The sequence below is a fragment of the Ambystoma mexicanum genome, chromosome 5q (assembly GCF_040938575.1).
Source record: "Ambystoma mexicanum isolate Mex_15411 chromosome 5q, UKY_AmexF1_1, whole genome shotgun sequence".
NCBI classification, from domain to species: Eukaryota; Metazoa; Chordata; class Amphibia; order Caudata; family Ambystomatidae; genus Ambystoma; species Ambystoma mexicanum.
This window is the reverse complement of record NC_090933.1, coordinates 447640555-447667496: the sequence shown is the minus strand read 5'-3', so window position 1 is coordinate 447667496 and position 26942 is coordinate 447640555. Positions and strand designations below refer to the sequence as shown.

The 26942-nt window shown below is 45.5% G+C and overlaps 1 protein-coding gene across 4 annotated transcripts in view; it reads left to right on the top strand.

Annotated features, from left to right (window-relative positions):
- KCTD1 (potassium channel tetramerization domain containing 1) overlaps nt 1–26942 on the top strand; it is a 506279-nt gene that overhangs the window by 394029 nt on the left and 85308 nt on the right. For 3 of the 4 annotated variants that reach the window (XM_069620946.1, XM_069620947.1, XM_069620944.1), the window contains exon 2: nt 10157–10335. In XM_069620946.1, coding sequence (XP_069477047.1) covers nt 10157–10335 — 179 coding nt within the window. Of the gene's footprint in view, nt 1–4241; nt 4348–10156; nt 10336–26942 lie in introns of those variants that run through there. The other variant, XM_069620945.1, reaches the window with a different exon arrangement.

Genomic DNA, 26942 nt, shown 5'->3' with positions numbered 1-26942 from the left:
TGGCCTTCACCCAACCTGTGAAGTGACCTGAAGAGGTCTGCATCAGTGCTTTCGGCCTTTCGCCATCGCCAAGAGTTGCACTCTGCTCCTGGATCCAACCAGATGAATCCTTGCACCCGCAGCTCCTGTGCACCTCTCACTGGGAGCAACAGTGGGAAATCCAATGTCCAGCGATCCCAGAATGCCACCCGAGGTGACTCATCCAAACCTGAGCCACGGGGTTAAAAGTATATGCAAAGCATTTGTCCCTGACCCACCCCCACACCCCTGTCGTCTATAGAATTACATTGATAACTAGTCTTTGTATTCCTCCATTTCACTGCTTTTTGCTCATCGCACCTGCCCAGTGAAACCAGAAAGATATGAACACATTTTTTTCTTACCAGTGGCTTTGCATCTCTTCTCTTGAACATTTCACCAACACAAGTACTTAACCCGCATCAGATGTATACTGGGGAGACGCACTGTGACTTTTGGGCACAAGCCCCCACTCTTTATAGGATTGGACGTCTGAAGCTAGGGCTCATTTCTTGTGACTTAGTTCCATCTTACTGCAGCACTTACCTTATTCATTTAAGACATTGAATGCATTTTAGAATCTGGTGTCTTTCTATATGTTTATTTTTGAGTGTCTGCTGGTTTCGTTTTTTAGTGTGGATTTTGGGCCTTGAATAAATATAGTATTTTTGTACATTTAGTGTCTAAATTTAATTACTTTGTGCTTCACTGTGTGGACTCATTGTGGAATCCACTGTCACTCATTTGAGTATAGCCTTGACTCCTCTCTATTGCTACATTGGGTTTTGGCTAACCTCCGAGTTCCCTGTTCACTATAACTAGGATGGCCTCCTAAAATCTGTCCACCAGGCCAGATTCTGGAAATGCATGTTAAGTTAGAATAAAAACCTATTCATATTCAGAGTTTTAGAAAATAATCAATGAAGGGTCTGTTGCTAGACTACACATCAATCTACAATTCATGCCTCAAGATTAGTGTTGTACCAGGTATTTTTGTGCATTAAAACCTTGTAAATGCAACCCCAAGCTTTCCATGTGTATCATTTACACATCATTTGAAAGCTGCAGTGCAAAAGGCAGATGACTTGCCAGAAACCAGAAAACATCTTTAGATTTGTTTTTTGTTTTTTCTGCATGGATGAAATTGCAGCCCATGAAAGCGAAGTCTGAATACAGACATTTTTATCTGAGCGGTGGACACGCAGTTGGTCAAACTAAACACTGTGAAATGGATTCTATCTTTTCAGCGTCTGTTGTGTTTTGGCTGTAGATTCTGCTGGAGAGGAGCATTATGCATGTATATGTATTTCCTTGTATTTTATGATCTTCATAGTAATAAACTGGAAAATGTAGTTGCAATTGTGAAGTGTATTTTTTTAACAAACGCTTGTTTAGTGAATGCATGCTTGCATTGCCCGAAGTATTTTTCGGAGTTCCTGTGTTCTGTGTGTTCATCATAAATATGCATCTGTGGTATGTCCATAAAGATTAATGTGTAGGAGTACTTTTTCCACAAATGTAATACATTGTTTGAAGCCAGACTTTTTTGTTTGACAATTGGTTTGGTTATTATGTGGTCTATTCATTTTCAAGTTTAGTCGTTTTGGTTGCCTGTCGCTTACATTTTTACACTCTTCCAGAGGCAAATCAATTTTCTTTTTTAAAATTTAATTTATATTCTAATTATAAAGACAATCTATAAAATACTCTCACCTCAAAGCCTTATCCGGGGCCTGGGTGAGTATGCAATGTCTAGTTTAAACATCCATTAAACCTCCACTTCGAACCAATGTGGTAAATGGTCAGTGGATCGCGGAATGTGATGAATCGCAGAATTGTCACTTCTTGCCAGGGAGGAGCCTTTCCCTGTGAGGCTAGAGCGGTGAGCCCTCTATGCGATAACCCTCCCTAGGGGTAGAGGCAAGTGGGACCTCACCGGGAGAGACTCCACCCTTGGGGACGACTCCTGTTCCGATGAGGAACTCCCTACTCAATCCACCTACAAACCAGTGTTGATAAAGCCTGCTGGAAGAAAACATGAGGTGCAAGTGGATATCTGCTATTGTCATATCGGAGCCTTGAGAGAATCTGAAAAGAATTACTAGACGAAGAAAACCATGCGAGTAATACTGAGTGCAACCAAAACACAAAACAAGGACTTTAGCACTACGCCGGTGAAGTCCCAGCACAGGATCTTAAAACTGGGAGGAGACATGAGAGGGAGAGTAACCCGGAAGTTCCAGATCTATGGTCGGAGCGGAGCAGAAGGAAACGTGGAAGTGTGGCTTACAATGCTGGAAGGAAGCCGGCATATGCAAGGGCATGAGTTGCACTCCAGAAGTCCCAGGCTGAGAGAAGTAGAGGAACTGGTGCAAAGTTCCAGGAGGATCCGAAATAAGAAGTGGTAGCGTGACCTAGGATTTGCGAGAATGCCTCGAGGACGCTGAGGCCACCTTCACAGAGTGTGCCGAAGGAGGGGAAGCTGCAAGGGAAGGCACCGTCCTGACTCACGAGAAGAGTGCCCCTACTGATCTGCAGGCAATCCCAGAGTCGGAAGGAGAACTGGGAGAGCGGGAGGTACATGAGGGGACCGAAACAAACAACTGATATACTCCTACTTGTCTCAGTGAAGAAACATTGTTGAACTAGAGCGAGAATCATGGCTGGGCTAATCATGTTTGTCACAGTGCGGAACAAGGGTGGAATAAAAGTGAGAATCATTACAGGGCTATCCGTACTCGTCCAGTGGGAAACAAACAAGTGTGGAATCATTCTCCAGCATTGGGTCTGACATGGATTCTTAAACCTTACTGAGCAACTCCTACTCGACGAGGATGAAACATGTTTGGTGGGTGCTTGTAGTCTCGTGCAGAAAGGGATGCGACCAAGCAATTTGGACTGGACTGCCCCTTTTTGGGGTGTGACAAAGCCGGATTTGCACGATGGTCTGGAGGGTTGCCTAGAGCAATGCCAGAGGTTAAGATTAATTTTAAACCTCTCAGCCAGCACCGCTTTTGTTTTGCTCTACTCGTCCTCACCGCAGTGAGGAAACGGTATGGAACAAGACTATGGATCATTGCTGGCTTAATCCTACTTGTCCCAGTAAGGAGCAGTGTTAGAGAAACTTGAGAATCATTATTGGAGCGCTCCTACTTGTCTCAGTAAAGAGGAAGTGTTGGAAATATATACAAGGAGACGGAGAACTGTTACAAAACCAGCATTGGTTACCCTAATAACAGAGGGTTGTACATTGAATCAAGAGAGTCTCAAGTTTGCATAACGAGAGATCGAAAGAGCCCCAAGAGGAAGGGAGCAAACCGAACCAAAAAGATCACAAGAGAACAATTGGCGAGAGAGAAGTGGAAAAACACAATATCTAAAATGTATGACTTGATAAAAGTAATTATGAAGTACTACCTATAAACACTTTACTAAGATGAACTTGCTAGGAAAGCAGCCCACAGGAGAAGGGAGTCACTCTCCTGTGCCTTAGTTATTTTGATACTGGTAGGGATTGTTACGCTCACCTGGTCTCTGCAGGGACGTTGGAGCACGGTTGCAGCCCTCCCAGGATCTGGCTTCCCTGGATCAGGCTTCTTCCCCTGCTCACATGTTGTGAACTGCTCTGATGGTTGGGACTGCCCCTGTAAGGATACAAAAGGTCGTGAGGATGCTGTGATATGGCTGTAGTTTTCGAACCCTTCTTCCCAGAACATGGTGAGCATGCAGGACAGAGCTCCTCATCATAGTTTAACAGGTGAGACTTTATGGGCAAACAAAGCCCATAAAGTCTCACCTGTTAAACTATGATGATGAGCTCTGTCCTGCTTCTCAAGTGCAGGTGTGCTTTATTTGGGCCTAGTTCCTTCACTGGCCCTGGTGTGTGAGAGCCCAGGCCGGCTGTGACTGATCCACTTCTAAGTTAAGTGGTCTTAAACAATGATTATTGTCCGTATTCGTTAGCAATGTTTTTTCCACATGGTGTTCATATCCCTAGTAATGTCTTTCTTTCTCCCCAGTAGGGGATGAAGGACCAGCGGAGTCGCGCTGCTGGATTGAGCCCAAATAGAGCCCTGAGGAGTTTACAATGTCCCAAATAGATGGTAAGTTTGAGCCCTAAGGTCAGCGCTAGGGTAATGTAACGTGCGACCTTAGCGAATTGTCTATGTGGTTGCTGACCTTAATTATCCTTTTCTTCTGCAGGTATGGCCTTGCGACGACTGACAAGGAGCAGCTGTCGGAAGACCTGTCGGTTGGTGATGGATGACTGTAGTCGCGAGGATGCTAGCCAAGAAAAACTCCCACCTAAGTGTTCGAACTCCGGAACAGGTAAGGAGCGCTGCAGGCGGTAGTATTGCTGGAGTCAGGTAGGTGCTCTCTAGGCGATGGTAGATGGTGTTGCTGAAAGCAGGTAAGATGCGCTTCAGGCGAAGGTAGGATGCATCTCGGGCGATGGATTTGCTGGAAACAGGTAAGATGCGCTTCAGTGATGGTTTTGCTGGAAAAACAGGTAAGAAGCGCTTCAGCGATGGTTTTGCTGGAAATGGGTAAGAAGCGCTCCATGTGCCGGTGAGCGTTAAGCTGCAGGAGCAAACTAACGCGTAGCGCTGGCATGCAGGTGGGGCAGGCTTGAATAGCATGGTCCCTGCCACACCCCCTTTGCTCTGCTTGGTGGCTCCACCCTGCCACTCCCATAAGATGCTGCACGTGTAGCCCAATGCATTCCTATGGCCATGCCCGGCCTAGGTGCACGTGGGGGCTCAGCAAGAGATGAACTAGCATGTGCACTAGGAATAAAGTGTGCAGAGCACACTTTCTTAGAAGCCTGGCGCCAGGACTAGGTCCAACTGGACCCTTTAGTGATGTCAGTTGTGGTTCTTGCCTAGTGGTCATGACAGTTTGCAAAGATTAGTTTTGAACAGTTGACATATATCTTTTTTTTTTTTGACTCGCTGACAAACGACGAGCACCCTACTTTAGTTTGGTTAGGTAGGGAAAACCCATAGTTTACGGAAAGTAAGGCATTTTGACACATTGTTTAGTAAAGAATATGGACACATTTTAAAAGAATTCGTCTAAAGCTAACTAGGCAAGACAACATTTGACCATCAGATTAGAAATAGATGTTGGCATTGAACACTTGTCGTATGGCAACACTTGCATACTAATTCCCAACTCTACAAATGGTATGCACCATTTGTTGTCTAGGGTTGAAAATAAATATGGTTTACTAAATTCCTACTATGTGGCGCTTTCCTGATTCCAGAACAAACATATGTATTTGAACTAGTAACTATCAATACTATATTAGTTATATCAGTGAGAAGCTTGCACTGTAGAGGCAATTAACTGTTCCTGTTCAATGTGGGTGGTGCTCTCACTGCTGTTACGCTATTCTTATTCTATGAGTGAAGGTTTGATTACAAAGAACATGCCCAGCAGGTGCTAAGCAATGTAAATGTGCACTGCTGAGGTCTGTGCTGTTCCCGTGCTGAGACTGTTTGCACTGCGCCATCCAGTGCAGTTACATCGCTATACGAGTGGAATTTGTAGTGCTTTCACCGATTTACCTCTGGTAATCTTGTGTTGTTCAGCCCCCATGACTTTCATGTTCCATGCGAGGAAAGAATGATCTACGAGATATGATGATATGATATGGCATTTATAACGCGCCTATACACAAGTGTTTCAAAGCACGATGATGCAAGGGAGGGGGAACAGAGGGAAGACAGACAACGATCCTACTAGGCCAGGTGTATTTCAGTTCGCACAAGTGCGTGGGAAGGGGGAGGGGACAGTGCAGTACATGGTGGGGGGAATAAATAACAGTAAGTAAAAGTAAGGCCAGCAGGTGGCAAGTGCAGGGGTAAGTGCAGGCATCAGGTGTCAAGTGCTGGTAGTGGGACTGAAGAGATTCAGATAACAGTCCCCAAGTGTGGGGGTTGACACTAAGGCGTGCAGGTGTGCGACTGGCATGGGAGGGGACCTGGGCAGAGTTCAGAGGGTGGCCAGGTAACCAGTGCAGTTTCAGCCAGGAAGTCAGCAGGGGATAGGGGGAGAAAAAGCAGAAGCAAAGAGAAAGGTTTTGAGGTGCTTGCGGAACCAGAGAGGATTCTGCTCTAGTTTCAGAGATCCATGGCATACCTTTTCTATATTCGGATGGGTAGTGTTCCCTCTTGAAGTCTATATTGTGCATGTGAGTGTAGCTTCTACTGTGGAGACCCATTCCTTATCTTTTCTCTGTGTGGGTATTTTCTACCCTTGCTTTACCTGGCACTGATCCACTCCACCGGTTCTACATGATAAACTCTCATTGCTTTTGTCCTGATTCGCCTTTCCTGTTTGAGTGAGGGAAGCGTGAATGGCTCAAGCTGGCCTGTTCTGTGTGAGCAAAGTGTTAGACCGCTTTTGCTGCTATTGTACCTTTTCTTTCTGGAGCACTGTGTCCATTTCTCAATTTGTCAGCATGTTACTATCGCCTCATAGACAAAGAGGGGTCCTTGTCACTGGATAATGACCTGGCCACACGTTTTGGTTGAAGGGTCTTACTCCCCAAATTGATAATTTCCCCCTAATGTGGTCCATAAACCTACCGGCACATACTGGTAATAACAATATTGGGTTTGAAGTATTGGTTGGAAGGTAAAAGCCTTGTTTAATAGGGAGTAAAATAAATACTCAAACCATTTTATTAAATTAAATGTTCTACCGTTTTGTAATATTTAAATAACACGGTTATGTTTACAAGGTTGGCACATTAATTGCAAACTTTGTTGAACTGCAACTGCTTTTTAGCATGTGCTCTTATTTGCTGCAAATTGACCATTTCCTCTATTCAGATGTAAAAGCTTTGTTCCATGTTTTAGCTTTTCAATTTGATAGATGAAGTTGGATGTTACACGTCGAAAGAAATCTTGCTGTGAAATAAAAATGTTCTTTGAATTCATAAAAAAGCTTTGTTTCTCTATCTGCTTATGAAGTCAGAATGTTTGCACTGCAATCGTTATGAATATTTATAGACGCCATTCCGAGCACGCTGATGTGCTGTGGGGAGCTGGTGGGAGGGGGTGTAGGCGGTGCGGGCGTGGCAGGGGGAGGGGGCTCAATGACCTCCATGTTCTAACATATGCGTCATGTCGCCCCCAGTGTCTTTACATTGTCAGCATTCACCTGTGGAGGGCAGTTAGTTTGTCCAAATTGCCTAGGTGTTCAATAGATCCTCTAGAGAATCTGTTGGGTGTAAATGAGGTCTAGACGTGGTCCCGCTTTTTGGACTCTTACCAATTTAGCTCTCACTGCTTTGTCGCAAAGGTGATATTATGCTTTGACTCATTCATTCCTCACTTTATCCACATGGTGTATTTTCTTTGTTTTCATTGCTTGATATGTTTGAGGCTCCGATATCCAAGCCTCCTGTCATCCAAATCAAATAAGACTTTTAAAGCTGGCGAGTTAACAAGTGCTATTTCTGGGTATTCTTTCATGTTCGCATGGATTGGTTTACCTTTTGGGTTGATGTGCAAGTGCATTAGTCAACCTGATTCAACCCTGGAAAAACGCCCTATTCCAAGAAATTAATCCATACGTTCACCCGGTTTACCTTGCACTGTAAGCCATATCTGGCATGATGTTTCTGGTTTACTGACCGTTACCCTAAAAACTCCCATGTGCCATATTCCAGTCCTACAATAAGTTGCTCCTCATGGGCATACCAAGACCCAATATTTGGACCTCCTATAAAGTTTGGGTTTTGCGTTCTTAGCTAAATACTTGGGGTAAAGAGAAATCAAAACTATGGCAATGCAAATCTCATGCACCTCCCTTTCATTAAGCACTGATTGTTCACATCATACAATACATAGACCATTCAGCTTATCATATCTGTCGCTTGGTAGGTACAATTGATCAGGATAGAGTCCAATTAGTGGCTATCTTGCCAACACTAAATCTGCAGAATTTATTGGTTCTCGCATGTAATGCATTTTATTTTTTTACACTATCACATTGCATTACACATTTACAAGGTAGGCACGCGGTGATAGATATTTCCACAGAATAACACATCTTGTGGTCCATAACGGGACCGGGATGGTAGCCTAGGTTTTTGGGTTCCAACTGTACTGAACCAGCAGTGCTGTGGCCACACTGCTGGCTCAATGATAGTGGTAGTTAATAAAGGGGGAGATGTGCTCGAGTAGCTTTAGTTGTTGATGTGAGTGTACTTGCATCAAATTCCTTCCTGGCCTTCTTTCTGCTCTTCTTCAGACCAGAGCACTTTGTGTTAGTTCAACTTGTAGGTACTTTTTTTGCACAGTCCCAATGAAGGTGACAAAACTGACTGAGCCAGTGTTATTCTACCACAAGGTAAGTTCACATGAAGCAATTCAGTTACACCACTTGGGGGAGTTGTGGTGAGGGTACCATCTCTAGCACATCCCCTGTAACCTACACCCTTTAGCCAAGAAATGTGAAGTTGTTATAGAGGTGGTGCCTAATAAAACGTGATACAGAACTGCAGCAAATTAATCTGCAGTTAGCAAGCCACACCCATAAATCATAGGGCATGAAGTTCTTAGGGAAAACTGAATACTGTTCTAAATCTCCTGCTCATGACCTTTACTGCACAGGTGGACCTGAACATTTTCGGCTCAGGTGCACATGCCTTTGGATAGGAGATGGCCTGGCCAGCCCTCTGCAAAAATATATGCCAAGAACAGTTGACGAGTCTAATTTCTAAGACTCCTTTAAAGTAATTCCTCTGAGAGCAAACACTGTGCTGTACAAACCTATACCTGTTTACTGACTAATCGAATGGTCTCTACTTGCTCCATTTGAGAATAACTTTGGCATTCTGTTAAGTCTCGAACCGAAGAGGCGAGAAGGACTTCACTTTTTTTTAAAGTGCTAAAACAAACGGTTCCTACAGTGTATTTGTTATGTTGTTAGGACATATCAGGGTATCCGTACAAATGCACTGTATTTCATTTATTTTTCAAGTCTCTCTACTTTGTATTTTAGGCATGTACAACACAAGTGGTATGTTCTGTATCATTCACAATAACACATGTACCTGTTTACTTGGTTTATTTTGCTAAGTGGTGATCCATTATTTCCCTGTAATGCTTCTGTCATAATTTCAGCCCACAGCACCGCACACATTTTTCGTTTTAGTTTTTGCTTGTATCATTCGAAATTGCACAATACTGCTTTGTTATGGGGCAATTGCTAAGGCATTGTATCTTGTATGGCTTCCTATTGGCGTGGCTACATGCAGATTTGTGATAGACTGAACGTGTCAGACTCTCAGGCTGAGCGCGGTCCTGCTTTACATGTCTTCGTATAAAAAGTAGGACAATCGGGTTGCAAACTTTAACTGTTGTGCAAGTTGCGGCATTGCTGGGTGTGTAATGTACAAATGCCAGGGTGGGGTGTTTGGCCTAGTGCATAAATGGCTTCAGCGTTTAAGTGACTAATAAACACCGCAGCCGAATGTAAATCTACAATGAATTAGGTGCAGGCCATCAAACACGAGCAGTCCTGTTTATATGGAGGTGCAAAGACTAAGCTTGCAAGAGACTGGTTCCTCTTTCCTCCACTTACCGCAACTTCCTCTTGCACTGCTCAGCTGTAATGTAGCACTATGCGTCTTATTCGTGTGCTGAAGGTTTTCTGTGTGGTTTACATTCTCGCAGAAGTGCCCTTGCTCTTTAGAAGAGTTTGTGATGTGACAGAACAACTCTGTCCTGGCTTTTTAAGGCCTTTGCTTGACCTTCTGCGAAGAGGCAGCATATGGTCCGCAATCGTGCAAGAAGGGCAAAGCTCCACTGCTAGTAAGCACTCCAATCTAAACGCAATTATGTGCACTCCCACAATGAACTCTCATTCTGTGCGTGTCAAGTGTGCGAGTAGAAGTAGGGACCCGTATTGAACCATTTGACTTGTATATTGGTTGATGGCTAATTTCTTTTATTGCATGCCTTAAAAGGGAACTATGTATGATGCCAGCAACTGAATGTGCTTTCCTTTCCATTGATGTTCTTCACTGTTTTGCTTTCATCTACATTTCTCTTGATGGATTTTTGTGTTGCATTAAGGTGGGACAATCTGTTAATGTGCGTGGTTCTTTGACTTCCCACAGGACAGTCGGCCCAACATGTCCAGACCGATGATCACTCGATCACCAGCCTCCCCACTGAACAACCAAGGCATTCCTGCTCCGGCACAGCTTACGAAGTCCAACGCCCCTGTGCATATTGATGTGGGTGGACACATGTACACCAGCAGCTTGGCAACCCTCACCAAATACCCGGATTCTAGGTAAATGCTGTTTGTAATTGATTTTGTTTTTGTGTCCTTACTCTCGGCATGTCCAGAGTGTATTGTATAGTGGAACTCACTGAGCTATACCTTCTTGTTACCCCAAAAGTCCCCCTGGAGTACTTCATGTAGCTCAACCGACAATGCTCCAAAATCAAAAGCTTTCCCCAAATTATCTGTTTGGCGATGGAATATTTAATTATACCTGCTTTCGTATTTAGGTGAAAAGGACGAATCTATCACCAGTGTTTTTCATTCATTCTTTTCACTACAGTTTTAGAAATATTTTAAACTCAGTTGTGGTATGCCTCAGGGTACCGAGTGCCCCAGGGGCACTAGTGAGAGAACTTGAGGCTTTTCTGGACGAGTTAATCTAGGTGATAGACAAACTGGACTGCCGGAGGTTGTACCAGGATTTCTTCAGTATATGTTGACAACATCTTCTGTTTAGCTTCCCCTAGGGAATAGGTTCCTTTTAGCATTAATTGTCTTCCACATTCCCTCAATAGTCTACCGTAAACATGCCCACACACCTAATTGTCAAGATCTGAAGTCCACATGGATTAGAATACCTCCGTCCCCAAGTACCAGTCAGAGAAGAATATATTCACTCGCTGACCGATTATTGGGGCCACAGGTGGTAGGAACAGGAAACGCTGGGTCCCGGATGGCTGCAAGGAAAATGCAGGGTTAAGCATGCAAGGTATGAGAACAGGACTGTTTGTAACGGAAAGACGGAGTCACCTACCCTTGGGTTGACCGGTTGCCACGGTAAACCAAACTGTTCCCCCCGGGGATGTTGAAGAAGCGGCAAAACATGAGATGGGGGTCACCCCTATGTAATCGGTGTCCACCGTGGTGTTGTAGATACAGCTAGTGCTTGAACAAGACAAGGCGTTTGGTGCTTGATACTCGGGTCCACATTTGACCAAGGTAGAAGAGAAGGATAAAGAACAAATGCAATCCAATGAGCAAGTTCCAGGGTCACAGCAATTCAGGTAAATTAGGTACCATATCCAATAGGGGTAATCCAAAGAATAGGCCAGAGCCAAAAAACAAGGTCAAAATCCAGGGGTCAGACGATAACGTGGTTTAGAACCGAGATCGCCAATCGCCGTCTGAACAGCTGAGAAGCACTGACCGAATAATTGTGCTCCTTATATCCCATGACTTCCTGATCACGTAACCATTGTTTCCTGGTCACGTGATTGCCCAGTGTCACATGACCGCTGTGCATGACTGTTGTGAGCGCAAAGAGAACAGAAAAGAGGTCACATGAGAGGCCGGGAATAGGGCAGGACCTTATCGGGAGCGGAACCGCCATGGACGCCTTCACGGCCATAGAGGCCAGAAGCGCCACGACAAGCGGGAGGCTGCAGGTCGTCAGGCCAGGCTAAAGGCAGGAGGTAAATGCGGTTCGCGTGCAGGCTCGGGTGCTGATGGTAATTGCAACCCGCGCCGCTGCGGAACCGGACCTCCTGTATGCAGCTGCCTCGTCAGCATTTTAGGGACCTGCATCGTGACGTCCCCCCCCCCCCCCTCTCCCAAGGGCCCACGGCCACGTGGGCTATGAGGATGATCCCTGTGAAAGCGAGAGACGAGGAGAGGGGCATGGACCTCGCTTGCAGGTTCCCAGGAACGTTCCTGCGGGCCGTACCCCAACCAATCAACCAAGTAGTAAAGGTGTCCCCTACAGACCCGTGACCCCAGGATACCACTGTCCTCGTATTTCACAAAGGAGCCCTTCAGGAGAGGAGATGGAGGCAGTACCATCCGCATGGAAGCGGGGCAGGGCTTGAGGAGGGAGACGTGGAACACAGGATGTATAAGTCAGGTACTAGGTAGGGAAACGGGGTAAATCACAGGATTGAGGACTCTTGTCACCCGATAAGGACGGACAAAGCGAGGCAGCAGCAGCTTCCAGCAACCCGGTATAGGTAGGGTTTGGCTCTCCACACAACACCTATCTCCTACGGTGTACACAGGAGCTACTGTACGTTTTCTATTGGCTGCCTGTCACATAGACTCTTGTGCCTCCCTTAAATGAACTAGGATTTGATTCTCAACAAGTTTCAGGTTTTGCATACATTGGGAGACTGCGGGTGATCGTGTGGGGGTAAGGTCCAGGAAGGGCAGGATGCCGGGTGTTGACCATACAAGGAGTAGAAATGGGAATGACCTGTGGAGGAATGTGGTGTCTTGTAGGCAAATTCAGCTACGTGTAAGACCTGGTACCAGGAGTGTTGATACTGTAACGAAAGACAACGTAGGTATTGTTCTATGGTTTGATTAACTCGTTCGGTCTGCCCATCTGTCTCAGGATGATATGATGATGATGAGGAGTAATGGGAATCTATGCCAAGTAGTTTTGTAAGGGATCGCCAAAAATGGGAAGTGAACTGAGAACCCCGATCTGACACCACAACGGAAGGTGGACCAAAAAGACCGAAAACATGACGGAAAAACAAGTCAGCTAAGACAGGGGCTGTAGGAATACCAGAGCACGGAATAAATCGTGCCAACTTGGTAAAAGAATCAACCACCACCCATATAGTATCGAATCCCTTCACCCTGGGCATATCAGTAACAAAATCCATCGTGATGGTTTCCTATGGTTTTGTTGGAATCGGTAAGAGTTGTAACATTCCCTGAGGTCGACTCTTTCTGTTCTTTCATTGTGCACACACGGAACAAGAAGCCACGTAAGACGCGTGTCTCTATGCATGGTGGGCCACCAGCACCAACGGCGAAGGAGGGCCACCGTTTGGGTTTGGCCGGGATTCCTGCTGATGATTGCATCATGGGACCATTCAAGGGCCAACGCCCGTGTGTCAGGTTTGGGCAAGTACAGCTTATCCTGAATGAACGGCAGGCCGTCATGCATGACGAACTCCCAGTCCTGTATGTTCAGGGTGTGTAGCAGCCCACTGCCGAACCAGGGACAATAGATCTGTGGAAGGCGCACATAAGCATATTACATATTTCGTCTCTAGCAGTGTTTCAGGAAATAAAGGAAAGGGCCCCCCCCCCCCTGGTATATGGGAAAGCGCATCGGCTTTGCCATGTGCGCTGGGTGATGCTTAATAACGAAGTCCTAGGCCGAAAAGAACAGGTGCCAGCAGACGTGTATGCTGTTGCTGCACTTGAACGTAGCCTGGTCCTGGAGGTTGCAGTGATCCGTATATACAACAACCTGATGCTTGGCTTCGAGCAAGTGATGTCTCCAGACCTGAAAGGCGTCTTTCACCACCAAGAGTTCTTTCTCGGTCACGGTGTAGTGGATTTCTGCTCAAGTGAATTTTCATGAATGGAAGGCCAATGGAAGGATGTAATAGACCAGTGGACGGGCAGTCTTTAGACAACACTGCCCCTAAAGCATGAGATGAGGCATCGGCCTCCGGAACATAGGGGAGTTCACGATTGGGGTGTTGTAAGATGGGGGCAGTGGTAAAAGCCATCTTAAGGGTCACAAAAGCATTCTGTTGTAGAGGTGTCCAACAAAAGGGGACATGAGGACTAGTGAGCTGAGTCAATGGTGCAGCGATGGCCGAGAACCCCGCAATGAATCGCCTGTAAAAGTTGGCAAATCCTAGAAAGGATTGTAACTCCTTGACGTTTTTTGGTACTGGCCAGTCTACGACGGCACATACTTTAGTGGTATTCATAGTTGGGCCTCCAGGGGTGATATGAAAGCCTAGGAAATCTACTTCTTGAGCGTGGAACAAACATTTTTCCGGCTTGGCGTAAAGGCTGTGAGAACGAAGCCTGTTTAAGACCTCCCTAACATGAGTTACGTGTTCCTGTAGAGACTGAACACCAAAATGTCATCCAGGTATACCACGACATAAGTATTGATAATGTCATGAAATATCTCATTCATAAACCTCTGAAAGGTTGCTGGCGCATTGCACAGTCCAAACGGCATGACCGTGTATTCAAAGAGACCGTATCGAGTACGAAAGGCCGTTTTCCACTCATCCCCCTTCCGGATGCGTATGAGGTTATATGCTCCCCTGAGATCTAACTTGGTAAAGACAGTTTCATGCGTTAACTGATCCAGTAAGGGGGTGATGAGAGGAATCTGGTATTGATTCTTGATAGTGATTTGATTGAGCCGGCGGTAGTCAATACAAAGGCGAAGATCGCCTTCTTTTTTCAGTACAAAAAATATAGGACTGGCAGCGGGGGACTGAGATGGTCTTGTGTCCCACCTGAAGATAGTGTTGGAGATAATCCTTCAGGATTGCCTCCTCTGACGGGGAAAGAGTATATACGCCCACATTGTATCGCGGCCCCCGGGACTAAATCAATAGGGCAACCAGAAGGGCGGTGGTGGGGGGGAAGATGTTCTGCGTAGCCCTTATCGAACACTTCTTTCATATTGTGGTATTCGGGTGGTATATTGGTAATGACCAGACCCACCACATGTTTGGGAGTGTCTATCTCCATTTCATTTGGCTGATGTATGGACAATCTGGCTAAAGCCCCCAGGGCTTTGGCGGGTGTGGTCAAGCCTCCGGAGCAAAGAGGCAATGTTCTGGCAAAACAAGGACTCAAAAGCAACAGACTCCTGGGCCCAATCGATAACAGGATGAGTACGTAACCATGGAATGCCAAGGATAAGGCCGTATTGGGGGGTGGTGATTGAGTCAAAGTTGATACTCTTGGTGTGTGGCGTGTAGAAGCATGGTTAAGGGGGCTGTTTGTTGTCTAATAGGACCAGAGGCAAACAGTCTACGGCCTGCACCGGTTCAGGGTGTCTCTTGTTTTGCAAGGGTAAATTGAGGGAAGCGCCAGGGATATGTCTACATAATTACCGGTAGCCCTAGAATCAAAAACTAGATGTACTTGGGGTTTGACGTTGTCCGTGAAAAACAAGGTTGCATGTAGCTACAAAGGCCTGGTGGGTTTGGGTAATGAAGGGGTACGGGAGAATACCCAGATAGGCTCATCCTTGTCTCCTGTCCTAGGGACGAGCCTTCTGAAAACCTGCTGACTTCAGTTTAGGTCTTCTGGGGCATTCCTCTACAAAATAACCATTGATGCCACAGTAAAAACATGCATTAGCCTGCCACGGCGTTCTCGCTCCGCTGGTGTGATAGGACTGTGGATACCTCCTGTCGGCATGGGTTCACTAGGGGGTTCCGTGTTTTCTGAGCCTGAAGTGACTAGAGGGGTGGTTTTCTTCATTTCGGTTTTGTGTTCATGTGTCTGGCGTCGACCTGAAGAGTTAGGCCTACTAAATCAGGATACTGGGTAAGTAGCGAGGGAACCACCGCTAGGGCATCTTTCATTTGGTCATTGAGACCTCTATAAAACACAACTGACTTCCTGTCCTCAGGTCAAGCGGTTTCTACAGCAAGTTGATTAAAGCGTGTTATGTATTTGATTAACGTGGTCTTCCCTTGTGTTAATTCAAGGAATTCTAGATCGCGAGTCTGGGCTTTGTGACGTGTATCAAACACTCGGGTCATTTTGGCTATTAGCCGGTCAAAATCATAAAGGACAGGACTGTCCCCCTCCAATAAAAGGTTTGCCTAGATGGCAGCAATACTGCTTAGATGGGATAGGGTGAAAGTGGCTTTGGTGGAGCATAGAAAATGTAGTTTACACTGATTCAAGAAGGTGCGGAATTCGCGTGGAATTTATCTGGTGCTGCCAACGGAAAAGGAGTAGATGCATATACCGGGGCCAAAGCTGCTGCTGCCGCCGTAGGGGGCTCTGGTTGAGTAGGGAATCCCCGAACTCTTCGTCTGGGGGCAAAGCATGTCTTTCACTTTGTATGCCGTCTAAGCGTTGGTGGATTGCAGTTGTGGCGGCTGCCATGTCCGCCCTAAGGACTGTGATAGCTTGTACGAGAGCAGCCACCGGGTCCCCGGCGGAGGTATCCATTATCCAATGGGGAAGGCTTTTCCGTCTGTCAAGATCTGAGGTCCACGTGGATTAGAATACCTCTGTCCCCAAGCAAGTACCAGTCGGAGAAGAATATATTCACTCGCTGACTGATTATTGGGGCCACAGGTTGTAGGAACAGGAAACACTGGGTCCCGGATGGCTGCAAGGAAAATACAGGGTTAAGTATGCAAGGTATGAGAAAAGGACTGTTTGTAACGGAAAGACAAAGAGGCACCCACCCTTGGGTTGACCGGTGGCCGCTGTAAACCTAACTGTTCCCCCTGGGGATGTTGAAGATGCGGCAAAACATTAGGTGGGGGCCACCCCTATGCAATCGGGGTCCACCGTGGTGTTGTAGGTAGAGCTAGTGCTTGAACAAGATTTGACAAGGCGTTTGGTGCTTGATATTCGGGTCCACATTTTACCAAGGCAGAAGGATAAAGAACAAGAAGCAATCCAATGAGCAAGTTCCAGGGTCACAGCAATTCAGGTAAGCAGTCCAATCGGGTACCAAATCCAATAGGGGTAATCCAAAGAATAGTCCAGAGCCAAAAAACAAGGTCAAAATTCAGGGATGAGAAGATAACATGGTTTAGAACACAGAGATCGCCAATCGCCGTCTGAACAGCTGAGAAGCACTGACCGAATGAATCATGCTCCTTATATCCCATGAATTCCTGGTGACATGATTGCCCAGTGTCAGGTGACCGCTGTGCATGACTGTTGCGGGCGTAAAGAAAACAGGAGAGGTCACGTGAGCGGCCGGGAATAGGGCAGGACCTTATCGGGAGCGGAACCGCCATGGACGCCTCCACAGCCATTGAGGCCAGAAGCGCCACGACAAGCGGGAGGCTGCAGGTCGTCGGGCCAGGCTGAAGGCAGGAGGCAAGTGCGGTTCGTGTGCAGCCGGGGGTGCTGATGGTAATTGCAAAGCGCGCCACTGTGGAACTAGACCTCCTGTATGCAGCAGCCTTGTCGGCATTTTAGGGACCCGCATCGTGACACTAATAGAAGATACAGAGGCCTTCCTCCTCTTCTTTACAAAAAACAAAGCATACTAACTTCCATTTAAAATTTATTTTTGTGTGCGTTTGTATACCCAAACAGTTTTACTCTTGGTATGTAGACGCACCAAATGTACCATTTAGAATGCAACTTGGTAATAAGTATGCCTCATTTGTTAGTGAAGATACTTGTTGAATAATTCTAATGAAATAGAAAAAGGCATGGAATGTTCAGAGTTATGGCGTTTTGATAGCCCAAATGTTGAAACCTATAGCAGGCCTCAAAATTGCCACTAGTTATTGGTTACTGATACTTGACCGTTTCCAAAAAATAAATGGTGTCCTGTGTATATGTAACGAATTGATGGGTCTGAAGGGGAGGGGGGTGGTGTTGACATTTTATGCCTTGGTTTGCAACTTTAACATTCTTGCTCCTACTTATAGTATCTCAAATATGCAATTCCTTGTTTGAAATCATGGCGCTCTGTCTGTCATATGCATATATGGCTGTTGGCCTCTCATCTGTAATTATTTTGGAAGCCAGTCCGTAGCCTGAAACTGCAATCATCGACGCATACAATTGTCTAGAATTCTTCTGAGGGTTGTCTAGATCTCTTCTGAGGGATATAAAATTCCCTCAAGATATTGTAGATAATTGCTAGACTTTATAGAACTCCTCTTGAATGCCATAATGCTGGCTGCTCTGGGTTTACAAGTTCCCAAATTAATGCATGTTTAGTTGTCCCTGCCACCACTCGTGTAACTATAATCTAAATATGCCCTTCACTCCTTCTATAGTATAAAACATTTGGCACGTCTGTGCTATCTGCACACAGCTATACTTTGGTTTCAGCAATTTCATTTTTATGGTGTTAGTTCAAGTACCTGAACTAGGACTACTGTTTTACTTTTTGCTAATCCTTGATCCAAATGCTAACCCAATTTAATTGTTCTTCTTTACTAAGCTTGTATTCTAGGCACGAGGAAGATGTCTTTCGGAGTACGAATTAGGTCATACTCTGAATCAATTTTCCTGGCTATCCAAAAACATATTTGCTTAAGTAGACTTTCAAAACCACATTACTGTTGAACTTGCCCCTAACTACAACTGATGGGCTTATTGGGTGGCGCCTTGGCGCCATCTGTAGCCGGAACTATTACATTACATTACAGTACAGATCGGGAGAAATGGCATATGAGAGGACACACAAAGCTTGTAGGTGTTGGGTTACCCATTGGGTTACCCATGGTGATGCTAATCCCTTTGGCCATTCCCAACACTTTCTGCCCCTCCCCACTCAAAACACCTCCTCAGGGGAATTCTTTGAGCTTCCTTTAAGACTAAAAAAATAGTCCATATGTGCCCCTCTGCGAGAACGAACACGGCTAAATTACCTGTTCTTTGAGAAGGTACCCACTGGAGAGCCTGCAGCCACACTTTAGCTCACTGTACCTTTCACAGAAGGGAAATATCCATTTCCAGATCAGTCTTTGTCCCCCCCACATGGCCAGTCCAGCACCAAAATGCTGTGGCAATTCCCTTCTGAACAAGAGTGCCAACAGCAACCCCTTACACGTGTTTCAGCCTTGTTGGGTCTCATCAGTGAGGTGGAGCTGTGCCTCTCTGAGCACAGTGAGCAAGGGGTCCACGTCTAGCTGACCCTAGGAAACCTAGGGTGACTAAACCGAAGTCCCTTAAACAATTGAAAAATAGTCCATAGGCGCCCCTCTGCAGCCTTAGGAAGAGTCGGTGACCAGTCAACCCGGGCCAGGTACTATCCCGGTCAATGTGCCTCGCATCCAAGACACTGAATCAGAAGATATTGTAGATGTGGACTTTCACATTAAAAAAAAACTAAGCGCTCATCCAGGATGCTGTGTAGTCCACCTAATGGACTCTTATCGATCAAGAGCCTTCCCTGTCTACCTCCTCCTACTTGGGAACAGTCCAAATACATTGTCATTCTCAAAAGGGCTTCCTCAAAGTTCAACATCGGAACCCAGTAGGAAAGAGATTTAATTGAGTTTTGATTTATTACAAGCAAGTGCTCAACCCACTGTTCTACAAAGTGGATTAGTCTCAAATCTGGTCTGCATACATCTGTACCTGTCAAGTCATGCGGTTGAAAGTGCCAGTTGTTAAGGCTTTCGTGGAAGGGGCAAAGAGACTACGCCAACCAGTCTCCAACCATGCACCATAATAGGACCTTAATGCTGTGCTACACAGACTCATGACTAGGGCCGGCCCTACGATTTGCGGGGCAAATTAAGTGTGGGCCCCTTAATTTGCATTTGATATTATCACAGGCTGCGACATCACAAGATGACCACTACATATGTAGGCAGCAGCGAAAACATGGTAATCGGAGAGGAGAATTTCCTATTACTACACTAACAAAGTATAAAAGGTGCCCACCTTTTTAAACCAACAATTTATAATGAAATATTCCAAAGAAAACAAAATCCAAACATGAGACGTGAGCTTTAATGGCACTTTCACATGTTCTTGTGGGTAAGCATCTGCACTGGAAACATGACAACCTGGTGTGAAATCCTAGTAGCTAAACATTTGAGCAAGAAAACTTTTTTTTTTTAATGCTGGCCTCAAACACACAACAGGGGTTGCATCCACCCATTGCAAAAAGTGGGCGGACGCTGTCCACCCACATGTAGCGAATTGTGCCCTGAAAATCAGTGCAGGGCCAGAACCAGAGAAAATATCCCCTCCAGGATGACAACCTCTCTTGTCACATCCTTGGTAAATATTCATGGCTCACTTTGAATGCTTCATGTATAATGTGCGGAAAATGTTACAATCCGCTTTTTGGCTTGGTAAACAAACTTGTGGAAATAAGGCAAATGGCTAAAACTGTTTTGTGCGGTACGTTTAATTGTGCTGGAGGAAGGCACAGATTGTAGGCAGCTAACTGCTGCTTTGCATGTGCTTTCAAAATAGAAATGCCTCTTTGTAGTTATTAATACAACAATGGGAGGGAGGCTGGCGTTTGTCTCCCCAGAGTCGCAGCAGGACGTTGACGGGTGACAAGTTACCATTACCTCACCAGAAGAAACAAAAGAAACCTCGAGGGCCAGTCGCTTATGAAAAAGATTTGCCTGCAAGCTTCTCAGTCATCATGCATGCTGCAGCGTGTGCCGCCTGTGTGCTCAGAGTGGACTGCAGCAAGCTCATGGACTCTGAGCACATAGCCCACGCTGCAGCCTGCAAGAAGGAGTCAACGGCTCCCTCGGCGCCGGGCCCTTGCAGGCGTTGGGCCAAGTGCAGCCGCACATGCTGCACACGCCTTGCGCCGACCCTGCTCATGACAATGCAGCTTTCTTGATTGCAGGGATTTTGATTCGAAGGGTTTGAGATCTACTTGCTCTTCTTATCAGTTGAAGAATGAGTGCAACCAGACCAAAGTAAATTGTAGAGTTAAGCACCCACACATCCTAGGATATTATCTAAATTATTAAGATGCATGTGAACCAAGGTAATGTGCTGCAAGCGCCTTCTAGTTCAGAAAGCAGGTTTTGTACACTAGTACATCAGTAAATCGGGGACTGCAAGATGGATAGTACATCCCATACAGTAGTGCTCCGCCTTTGTACCTAAAGAACTACCCACACATTTAACAGAAAACTACAAACGCTTCAGATTCAACACACGTTTCTAGCCAATACACCCCTACATAAAGCATACAGAGCAGTCACATTGTGTTCAGCATGTACATTCACAAAACACTTCTTTATAGATTCTCAAACCAGCGCCGATTCACAAGTTACACACGAAGTACAACCCATGCATCCTGCCCTCCGTGGAGTACAGGAGTAGCTGGAAATGGACGTACAGATCTGTTCTTTATAACAAGTGTGTTGTGGGATGCTGTTTATAGAATGTATACTTATGTAGAAATGCACCTATCCACAGTATGCACAAAGACAATCTGAGCGTGTTGACTTCCTAGGAGGATTGTGGATAGCCTGTACACACAGTACAGGGGTATTGTGGAAGAATGCCCCTGTTGGCACCTACCTTTTCAGTTCTAGTAAACCCCTTTTTAATATCCCGGACCAACCACTAGATGGAGGACTATGCATAGCATGTAACTCCTAAAACGGATGCAAACCATAGCAGGACGTGTATTTGCGAAAATAAAGAACATACGTTTCTCCCCACAAGTGTGCGCTCAGTTGCTGCTGCCCCCCGCCCATTGAAAACGTAAAAATTCTTGTCTTGTTTATCTCACCAAGAAATTGTTTTAAATATGCAATTTGCTTTGTGAATATTTAATGGTATTAATTTTTTTTTATTTTTATTGATTTTTACTCAGTTAAGCCTGAGTTTTATCAAGGTTTCAAACCCGCTTTAAAAAGAAAACCTCTCTTCTCACGTCTTCACCGATCCGCTATCGAGTCTCTCTGGCTTTGCATACAGATGCCGAGGATTGCGTCTTCATCCTACTCACTTCACTGGGTCACAATTTGCTTTGTGAATATTTAATCGTATTCATTTGTTACATCCATACCATGGATTTGACTAATATGTCAGATCCTTCGTTGTATACAATCTTTGAGCGAGCAATAACCTTTTGGTGCATGTGCCTTTGTTTCGCCAATCCAATGGCTCCCTCTTTGTAACAGTGCCACGATGCCTAAGGGCTGCTGTGCACTTGAAAAAAAATACAAATAAATAAATAGGCTAGTTACCAGTTTCCCGGTTTTAACTGGAATATTAGATACCCTATTGGTCATCTAGCATAATCCACATTATCCGTCTGTTGTATTGAGATAGAACACCCTTATTTAGTTTTTTCTTAATTTAATACAATTTAACAATGTAATGCGAGTTTTAACACGTTTGTATACAGTCACATGAATTTGATCTGTAAATGAAAGTGGAAAAAAAGCTAAATGGAATATGAGTTGAAGCATGGGCTGAAATTATAGGGTGTATCAATGTACATTTAACTTCTATTGCTCACCTCTTCGCCAAATGTATTCATGTTTTATGCAGTTCATGCCGTAGGGTAACTTTTTTGCTTCTTGTGTACTACACAGTGAGATTGTATATATTTCGCTCGAGTATTTTCTAAACATGTTGATAAATGTGGGTGCATAATTGTTCACTTAACGTTATGGTACCACTGTGTGATCTATTTAGCTGTGATTTACCCTTAGAGCTGATGCTCTCTAAGGTGAGCTATGGACTGTGGTGCCTATAGGTGCTTGTTTCAGCTTGGTTACGTTGGGCATAAGGTCTTCCTGTTAGGTTAAGGCGCTCTATGCATATTCTTTAGTTGTGATAATTCTCTCTGTTCTAGGTGACTACTTTGTGAAAATTGGGCTTAAAAGGTTACCTTCTGTTTTGTTAATGCCCCTTTCTGACCTTAGCAAGCAGGATTGCAATTACACTACTGTGATACCCTAAATAGGGTTTATTTAAAAGGGATTCCTGAGAAATAATCATGAGTTGAGATTAAGTATATTTCATTAGCCCTGTGTGCCATGTTCTGTACCTACGGTTTGGATAAATTACCTATGTCATTCAGTTCGGGGCGGAGCATTGCTTGTCCTCCAAGTGGTAAGTGGCACAATTCCTTTTATCCTGCTGTACCCAGATAGGTGGTAGGCAATACCAGATGAGCTACCAGAAGGCACCAGCATCTGTCTTGGCTAAGCTCTACTTTGTCCGCCAATGGAGTGACTGTTTGAGCAAACCTGAATACCGAGGTACGATGCAATACACCATAGGCATTGCTAGGCAGATGGTGTGGTACTATCCAGGAGTAACAGTGAGTGCGTCAGTGCTTCCACCTGTGAAAGAACACTGGCCTCCCACAGGTGTTGCCACCTTGGCAGCAAGTGAAAGTAGTTGTTCAGTTCATAGGAGGATGCCCCACACTGCCAATATGTATTAATTCGCTAATCCATAGCCTTATAAATCCCAAATTAGGTTGTTGTGCCTTTGTATGTGGGCAGTTATTTATGGTTCAGATTTGTACGAATGGTATTTGCGGTTATATCGGTGTAGGTGGTTTGTGCTCTTAATTAGAGCTGTGATATTCCTGTAGGAGGGGCCAGGGTTCCTGCCAGGAGCTAGCGTAGTTTCCCTTGCTCGTTTGGTTTGCACATTTTCTTTCACATTGGCTTTCAACCCAGCAGCAAATACTAACACTAAACCTCCAAGTCACTACCGAGTTCCCACATGTTCCGGCAGTGCTGTTGTGAAGTCTCTGCAGGCTGTACTCGCGTGACCCCTGCATACTTTACTTCTGTGTAAATTCTCCAGCTCCTCTGCAGCTGGAGTACTCTGGGTCGGATACGTTGTCATTGTACTTCTAGCTGAAGACTCCTAACCAAACGCAGTGGATCGTTTTTTAACAATACAAAGATCATATGTATAAAGGGAGACATGTTCGCTTGCAAGTAAGTGTGTCTTATCGATATGAAAAAACCCTTGGTTCTCTTAAGGTCATGCCAAGGGAAGCCCAGTGTGGCACTTTGTGAAATGCCAGCGGTAGCACCCTATATGGTAGTAGGAAAACTAGAAACCTGTCACGCCACCTGTAGAGCATTCCTGAAATCTTGATTTGGTCAATAGTGCGACAACGCAGGGTGCATTCATGGAAATGCACAGGCCAAACAAGGGCCTAGCCGTTGCTATCTATAGAGTCTTCTCCCCAACCCCCATGGAATGAGTGATGGGCACCCTCTCCAGGGTAGTCCTTCTTTAATCTCTCACCAAGGTAACCACTATCATGTGCAATTCGATATAATATGAACTACAGTTTCACCAGTGAACAATCATATAAAGGATTGAAACCCCCTCCAGAAAGTATTACTTGGATTGCAGATACTTCTAACACTGAGTGGGACATGGGGAGAGTACACCAACAAGTATGCTTGAGCACAGTTAACATTTAATAGAACTAGAATGTGGCAATACATGTAAAACAGTTACAAATACAGGATACATATGTGTGCATTTGACTGAGACAGTGTGCATAGAACAAGTGATATCAATACCACAAGTACCTTTTTTCTTTTCGAATCTTCAATACTTTTTTTAAGCTAATGATCAATAGGTGGCCCAGCTTGTAGTGACTCATTCTTAATTATGAGCGCTGAACATGATCCACAGTTCTGGAATGGCAATATAAGTACATTATACATCCAATTATTTACCTTCCCTAACCTTAAAGACTTTCCCTAGCTGAGGTAGCTGCAGTCTGTAGAAAAAAAGTTTGTATGTATAAAAAAGAAAAGCTTGGGCACACCAAAAAGCATTAGCAATGCTGATAGTGTTGGCCTTTTGGTATAGGCATGGGAATGGTACTTGTCAAGTGTTGGGAAAGATTTCATAATGGTATGTAATTTTCCCTCCATGTGGCAACCCCCAAACTTTTGCTGCTGTTTTACACCCTGATCTAGACTTTGCCAGAGAAGCGCAGCCTTCCGCCGCACTCCTCTGGGCTTTCTCTCAATTCTTATGGGGAAACTGACATGCCCTTAAGACAGTCAGTACTGGCAGACTTAGTTTCCATTAGTCCTTTCCTCATGTTGCAGCTTTTGTGTAACATGAAACAAGAGTGCACTGTAACTTACTTTACCGTGCTCTTGGGTCTCTAGTCATTCCAAAGGCCCTAGAAAAACTCGCTGGACTCATTATGAACTGTGCAGGTGTACAACGGACAGGATTGGTTGCAGCTATCGTTTCTCTTGTGTTTTGAACCCTTTTTCGCCATGTTATCCGCGCTTACCGCGTTTGGCACAAATGAGAGGCTGGGCTCCAAAATGGCCATGCCACGAGGTTCGTTGTCCTGTCCTCTGACCGTCTTGCCTTCACCTTCCCCAGGTCGAGCCGACCCAGGTCAGTCCTTATTTGGTCATGCACTTTCCCACGAAACCCCAAAGCTTTCGCGGGCTTCTGCATGCCTTGTGTGTGCCTCCAGGATGTCGGCTGGGATGTCTGTTCCCAATACACATCCTGGGTGCCAGAGAGTCTAGAGTGTCCTGAATGCCTGGGACCGCTGTGGTCCGTGATAGGTCCACAGATGGTGTGAGTGTTTGTGAGCAGATCTCCCATTGGGTCCTCTCAGTTTTGGCGCAAAGGGAACTTTGGATAAGAGGAGGCTGAAAACGCCACTACCATGTGGATCTCCTGAGTTCACACCGTACAAGGGATAAGGAGCCAAGTATCCTGCAACAAGAAGCTGAGTCGAGGAACCGCTGGTGACCCGCTGAAGGTTTGGCACCATGAACTGCTGTCGTCCTGTGAGACCCTTCTGCATCCGATCGTCCTAGGTCTGCAAAGGCGCTTCGACCCATTGGAATAGTGGGATCAACTATTCTCGGCACCTTCATCAGGTAAGTCTCTTCGGAAGTGTCCCTGGGCCAACCAGTGGGCTGACCAGCTTCGCAGAACGCTTTGATCTGTCACCGCGGCTGTTTCGGGGAAGCCCTCGAAACTTGGTCTACTGCTTGCTCTGCGTCCACAGCACCCTCGCACCGAATTTCGTACACTTGGCACTCCCAGGTCTGAAGTGAGAAGAGTGCGCCCGGACCAGAGTAAACGCGGTTGCCGTGTTGCCCTGCTGCGGTAACAACCTGTGCACGTCCGCTGCATTTGGGACACCCTCTACCCTGCATCCTGCTACACAGAATCTACACGGTGTCGAGACGTCCTGATCATCGCAGCTGAACCTGCCAGCAACGTGAACTGAACTGGAGAAGTCTGGGTCTGCCTGCGTCAGGGACCGGTGAGTAGTCCATACCCCAACCGGTGGCCCCTCGCGCAGGAGCCCGTTTCTTTTCTACTGCTGTTGCGAAATAGCGACTCTATCCCGCACTCTCACCCTGCCTCTGCCCACAAGTGGAGGCCTTGCTTGAGTAGTGGGGACTTGTTCTGCATCGCTTCATTCACCTTCCTGAACTGCCTGAGACCCTTGACGATACGCTACTTTATCCATTGGCACCAGCGCGTGCAGGTACTTTTGAGCATAAGGCTCCTCTCTTCGTAGGGCTCGGACTTCCTCCTAGTTGGGTGTATTTCTGATGTTGAACTGAGTCTAATGATTACTTGCACTGCCTGTTTTCCTCCCCATCTAGGTGGTCTACATATTACGTGCTCATAACTCCTTAGACCCCTCGGTCTTGTGTATATATATTGTATTGATTGGGATGTGTTGGTTTACTTTTGTATTATTGTGATTCTTTGTTATGGTCGATGTTACAAAGGCCTTGTAATAAATGTGTCTATATTTTTAATATAACACCTGTCTGGAGTAATTTGTAAGTGTCCTTGCTTTGTGTGCTCATTGTGATCTTTCCGTCACCCTCACCCCTCTTGAGACTTAGTCTTGACCGCTGCCATCGCTACCCTGATCTGGCTTGTCCAGAGGTTACCCTGTTCCAAGAAACCAGGCTGGCCTTCTGAACCTCTGCCCCTCCAGGTCAGAGTTCAGAAATCCATCTTAACATCAAGCACATCTGTAGTGGTCTTAACTGGCCATTGATAGTTTCAGGTGTACAATGGTACAAGTAACTGGGCATCTGATAGCAGTGCCTGGAAAATGCCTAATACTTATAACAAGCAAACCGGTTGCATGTTTTTACAGGACTTATTTGAAGCACATGCATAGTGCTTATTAATCGAGTGGCTGAGGGTCGTCTAGGTTAAGACACTTTCATTACACCTGCAGTTTATTT